Raw genomic sequence first — 6,292 nt, 5'->3', positions numbered from 1 at the left:
TTGTACAGAGCGGTTATCTGAGTTACTGTAGACTTGACGTCAGTTCAAACCAGTCAGGCCATTCTCTGTTGACCTCTCTCATCAACAAGGCATTTCCATCCGCAGAACTGCTGCTCACTGGATGTTTTTTGTTTTTGGCCCCATTCTGAGTAAATTATAGAAACTGTTGTGCATGAAAATCCCAGGAGATCAACCGTAACAGAAATACTCAAACCAACAATCATCCATGCGATTATCTAATCAGCCAATCATGTGGCAGCAATGCAGTGCACAAAATAACGCAGATACGGGTCAGGAGCATCAACCATCAGAATGGGGAAAAATTATCTGTGATTTGGACCATGGTATGATTGTTGTTGCCAGATGAGCTGGTTTGATTATTTCTGTAACTGCTGATCTCCTGGGATTTTCACAGGCAACAGAAATATTTTTGGTGGCAATCAATATGCTGCAGCTAATTGATCTTACTTAAAGGGATAGTTCACCCAAAATTTTAATTAATTTACTCACCCCCATCCCAAATGTGTATGACTTTCTTCTGCTGAACACAAAGATTTATAGAAGACTATTTCAGCTCTGTAGGTCAATAAAATGCAAGTGAATGGTGACCAGAACTCCAAAAAGGAGACAACATCAGCATAAAATCCATAAGATTCAATGTCTTCTGAAGTGATCATGTTGGTTTTGGGTGAGAACAGACCAATTTGTAACTTTATACTTTGTCATTGCAGTCTCTAGGCACAATCATGTTTTCAAGCTTGAATACACTTCCTAGTGCTTGACACATTTGCACAATGCTGGCACTATAGACGTGTAATCGAGCTTGAAATCATGATCAAGAAGACAGTGTCAAGATGTACAGTGAAAAGTAGTTATATGTTGGTCTTTATTTGGTCTATACTTTTTGTTCTTTAGAAGAATGAATGGGATGGCATCAGGAAGAGTACATTATGAAAGACTTCTATTTTTCACACATGCAAACACGGACAAAGACAGGTTCAAGGTTTCAATTTAGTTTATTTTACAAACTTTCCATTAATACCTCTATACCCTCATTTGAGAATAATTCAATTTGTATCCAAAGTTCCATTCAGTATTGACAGCTCATTGTTCTTTCTGCTTCAGTTTCTGATACCTCTTTAACAGCACTCAACGGATGAAGGCATTTCTCTGCAGATAGTTTTCAATCATACAATTTCATTCAGTATGTACCTTAATGATGGGAGAATTTCTTAAACAAACTGGAGGGGGTTTACATCTTAGGAAACTGCAGTAGTCACCACCACTTGAGGGTCAAAGTCAGTGTATATGATGTACACAGGCAGTTTCTGTTTTCATAAACAAAACAGATTCTAATGCCTCTGCCACAAGCAGTTTCATATGTGCAACAACTTTTTGATACATAATCTCCATGATTTTCAGTAGCCAGGGGCATAGTTTCCAGGGGGGACGGGGAGGAGGAGGTAACCCCCGTAATTATAGCACAACAGACATGATGCAATCTTACACGGCACATACAGACTCTTTTTCCAAATGCAAGGTTAAAAGGAGTCAAAAAGGCTGAGGATAACAAACAAAAAAGTCTCAGTGAAACTAGAAAATTCTTTAAGTTAACATATCTGCCAACATACTAACAGACTTTACAAACTCAGATTCAGTGATTTAAAAAAAATCGGAATTTCTGAATGTAGTCTTTGCACATTGGTTAAGTTCTGTGTGGCAGGCTCTGTATGACTCATTAAGAACAGACAGTTAAACTGTTCATACATGAGAAATGATTTACGGCAGACAGTGAAATATTGTATTTAAATGAAGAGTAGATATTATGGCATAGTATGTGTGCTTGTGTTCAACTGGAATTTATGATACATATTAATGAATAAACCCTCAGTTTATTCATGGCAGGGCCTGTATTTTTCTTCTCATTGTCTGAGCTTTCTCCTTAAGTTCTGGACGACTGTCTGTTTCCATGGTAGCTAAAGAACGCTGAAGCTGTTGCCGGCTCCTCTCAGACAGACACTCCCATTGATCGCTCTCTAAAACACACAAAGAGACACACACACACAAATAGTGAGAGAATTTTACTCCACTCACAAAAACGTCCTTAATATTTCCGAAAAAAAAAATTATAATTTTAAAAGGAATATTCCAGGTTGAGTACAAGTTGGCATGCATTCGGTTATCACAGAAAATTATTTTGACTCAAACCTCAGTATGTAAAATGAAGTGCTGCACAATAAAACATCACAAATGAGAGATATTTCTATTATAACATTATTACATCTTTACAACAAATGACATTAATTTAATAATAACAAAGTAACCATTTCATTACAATACAGTTGTAAAATGTTAGTCATTTTTGCCCATTTTGCATGTCCATTTAAATCAAGCGGTAAATTGACGGTAGATTTTCACCTCCGGATAAGCAGTTCACTACGTGACCCACTGTGTTTATTAAGCCTATTATGACAAAAAGCTGTGATTTTATTAAATAAATATATAGTCAGTATGTGCCTTGCGCTTCAGAGTGCTCGGCTCTCTGTAACCTACTACACACGCACACTTATCATGATCACGTTATGATCATGATAAGCTGTTTTCAGCGCATTAGCGGCCGGCTTCACACATTCATTTAGAAGTAAGCAGCACAAGCAGACTATATATTTATTTAATTAAATTGCAGCCTTTTGCAGTTTAATAATCACATTAGGACATATCGCAATTTTATTTTGATTAATTGTGCATTCAAACATTCATTTTTGTCCCAAATATTTCAAATTCGTGAAATTCTGCGTTTAATAGCTAATGCCAATTTTTATGACTGTATTCTATTATTCCATGCATGCTTTCACTCTACATGTGGTAAACGCGGTATAATCAGACTCCAATGGTTGAATTATTGAAAATGTATTTACATCCCGAGGTGTAAAGGAGCATCACCACGCTACCCTTTTAGGGTGTGAAGAATTATTTTTTAAATCAGCGCCCCAACAGTCGTCATTGTCTAAAGTTTACAACTCAAATGTTTTTGTAGTAGTTAACACTAAACCCATGTTCAAATGAGAAAAAAATTAAATAAAATAAAAAATAAAATCACATGTTGCACTATATCAACACTTATTATTTTGTCAGAGTAAAGGAGAGATGAGAGCAGATGAGCAGAGAATGTAGTCAACAGTTGATGTTTCACAATGCACGGCCGCCTGAAGAGACAAAATGATATGAATGTGTGTATTTGACACCTATCCCTAGTCCTGATCGTTACCATGTTAGGGATAAAGACAAAGTTTTATTAAACTAAAATATTTTCCAGGATGCATTTTTCATGACTGGAAAACTACATTGCAAAATTCCAGGTTTTCCAGGATGCGTGGGAACCCTGGTTATATTGTAGTGCAGCACTGAATGGTCAAAATTCTATCAATAGTGGTTAACTTGTATTCAACTGAAAATTCACATCTGATTCATGGAACTACTGTTGCACTGAATAACTAGTTTCTTCATAAATCAATATCTGAATGTCAGAGCAAAACAACACTACCTTCAATCCTCTTCAAAAGAAGTTCAACTACAGCCAAGGCATCTGTTCTTACTGATGAATAACTTTTGTTTTCTGTATGAAGAAAATAATGATTCTCATGAGCTTTATCTGAATGAAAAAATAGTAATGTAAGAATCTTTATCTTTATGAGAAACTCCACCTAGTGGTGATGCCAGGGCAGTGCAGGTTTCTGACAACATCTCAGTCAGAAGGGAAGCATTCTTCTGCTCTATATTCAACAGCAGCAACCTACATCACACATACATTATTTATTAGCATTTATCAAGTCACAAAAGGCTGCTAATAAATAAATGTATAACCTACACATGCTGTGAGTTTAAAAGTAAAGCCCTTGTATAGGGGTCATTGATAAATAAGTTGGTCCAATGTGTTAAAATTAGAAATCTTTTAAAAATCTAGTTTAAAACACAGGTGTCAAGTTTATAGAAATGTAATCTTTGTGTCCAATTTTTCAGTTACACCACTTGACACTATAACTTTAAAGGAATATTCTGGGTTCAATACAAGTTAAGCTCAATCGACAGCATTTCTGGCATAATGTTGATTACCACAAAAATGCATTTTGACGAGTCAAATATCGAGGTTACAGTGAAGGATTTCAAATGGAATGATTGGGGCCAATTTTTGGAGAGTATAAAGGCAGAAATGTGAAGCTTATAATTTTATAAAAGCACTTACATTAATTGTTCTGTTAAAACTTTAAAAGCATTATTTGAGCTGTAAAGTTGTTTAAATCGTAATTTTTTTGTCATTTTAGGGTTTTTTGACATTACATCGTCATGGCAACGAAGTTGTAAAATTGGGTATAACTTTACACAAAAAAAGATTATTAAGTAATTTTATCACACTAAAATCATGATTACATGGATATATTTTACATCTTGTGGCTATACTTTAAAAACAGTGAGTATTTGAATGTTTAAAAATTGGCCCCCATTCAATTCCATTGCAAGCGCTTCCCTTTTTTTTGTAAAGGAGGGGCAAGACAAAATACAATTTTGTGGTAATCAATATTATGCCGCAAATGTGGTCAATTGATCTTAACTTGTATTGAACCCAGAATATTCCTTTAATCCCCAGAAAAAAATATAAAAATGATTTTGAACTCAGAAATTTAAAACATGTTCAATCATTGTAGAGTTGGATTTAAGTAACTGTTTAGTATGAATTACATTTATGTATTTTTTAAGAATTTCAAGTGACACATCATTGACCCCTGCACTGTTAGCAAGCGATGTGTAGCAAAACATAACTAAATCACTTGCTTTATAATCAATAAAGCAGTCTACAAGTCGATGTTCACTTTCAGTGTAGACAGCTTCACTAATTATAAACTTATTTTCCTCCATGTAAGCACTGATATTTCCACCAGGAAATGCTAATGTAGTTTAAAAATACACTTGTATATGTTCAGAAATTAGTAGATGATAATTAAATTGCATGATATTCCAAACAATATATGTATATTTCCATTCAGGATGACCTTTTATCCATGAACAAGTCATTATTTTTAACAAATACTCAAGTGTTTTTGGTCTAAGCATACTGTACCTCTGAAAGAAGACCTTCATGGCACGCAGAACTCCTAGTTGGACCTTCCATGTGCTCAACTTCAGCCTATCACACATTACACTACATACCTCAACCTGGAACTGATCTGCAAAAAAAATTCCATCCCTGTTGTGAAATGGGAATGCATGGTTTCTATATAAAATATATGTGCTTAATTTAGTGTGACTAGGACTTTTCACTGTTGGGAACGTTTAAGGCCAAGCCTTTGTGTGTGTGTGTGTGTGTGTGTGTTGTGTGTGTGTGAGAGAGAGAGAGTGACTGTGTGTGTGTGTGTGTGTGTGTGTGTGAGAGAGAGAGAGTGACTTACTTTGTGTATGGATGGTTTCAGGCCAGGCTTTTCCAAGCATTTCAAATGCACACAGCAGAAGTTCTGTCTGCAACTCATGAGCTTTAGCTTCATCATCATCATCATGCCTCGGGGAACCAGCACTAGAGCCAGCTGGCTGATTCTATATAATAATAAAAATAAAAAAAGGAGAGAATGTATAGAGAATGTAACACCCTTAAAATCATCACCAAAAACTTTCAGAAATACGATCACCATCTAGAAGTATAATAATTGTTTCCACGTTCCAGGTCGTCTCACACACGGTCGAGCACTCTGCGTTTCAAAGTATACGCCCTTGACCACAAGTGAATATGAATGCGTTCGGCACCTGAGCACTACAGCAGATTTGTGATACTTTAGTAAAGTCAACGGCAGGCACATGCATGTCAAGAAAATCTGGGCAGTCCGCACAGACTGTGCTGATGACAGAATTAGTGTCATGCATTCTGTGCGAACTCCATTTAGCAACGCGGCCAACTCAAGTGTTCACCTTATTCAGCCCAGCCCATTAACAGTGCTCCGCACTTCCCTGTTTTGCATTGAAGCTACTGAGAAGAGTGGATCAAAATATATTGCATTTGGGAACACAAAGTAATTTTCAGTCGAAACCACACGTTTAATATATGAAAATGCTCGTGAGGTGTTTGCTGTCCCTGTAAATGACACCCACAAAGTTAAATTGGACCTGGCAGATCACATTCGGACAGCTATGACAAGCTACACTTTTTTTATGTTACAAGCGTTTTATTGTTAATCAATTACTTCTGCTTAATTTTTAGGTTTCAACTTGTTAAAATGTATAGTTGACATGAAATTTTCTAATAGTG

General features: G+C 35.9%; 1 protein-coding gene across 1 annotated transcript in view; it reads right to left on the bottom strand.

Annotated features, from left to right (window-relative positions):
* Window positions 1-1,005: 1,005 nt before the first annotated feature.
* LOC127644206 (proteasome adapter and scaffold protein ECM29-like) overlaps window positions 1,006-6,292 on the bottom strand; it is a 54,200-nt gene continuing 48,913 nt past the window's right edge. The window contains exons 45-49 of the mRNA XM_052127267.1: window positions 5,445-5,586; window positions 5,117-5,222; window positions 3,705-3,793; window positions 3,545-3,616; window positions 1,006-2,036 (exon numbers count right to left, since the gene is read on the bottom strand). Coding sequence (XP_051983227.1) covers window positions 1,897-2,036; window positions 3,545-3,616; window positions 3,705-3,793; window positions 5,117-5,222; window positions 5,445-5,586 — 549 coding nt within the window. The 3' untranslated portion in view covers window positions 1,006-1,896. The remainder of the gene's footprint in view (window positions 2,037-3,544; window positions 3,617-3,704; window positions 3,794-5,116; window positions 5,223-5,444; window positions 5,587-6,292) is intronic.

Source organism: Xyrauchen texanus, chromosome 5, assembly GCF_025860055.1.
Source record: "Xyrauchen texanus isolate HMW12.3.18 chromosome 5, RBS_HiC_50CHRs, whole genome shotgun sequence".
Taxonomy (NCBI): domain Eukaryota; kingdom Metazoa; phylum Chordata; class Actinopteri; order Cypriniformes; family Catostomidae; genus Xyrauchen; species Xyrauchen texanus.
Note: the sequence above shows the minus strand (reverse complement) of the source record. Positions and strands in the feature narration are given on the sequence as shown.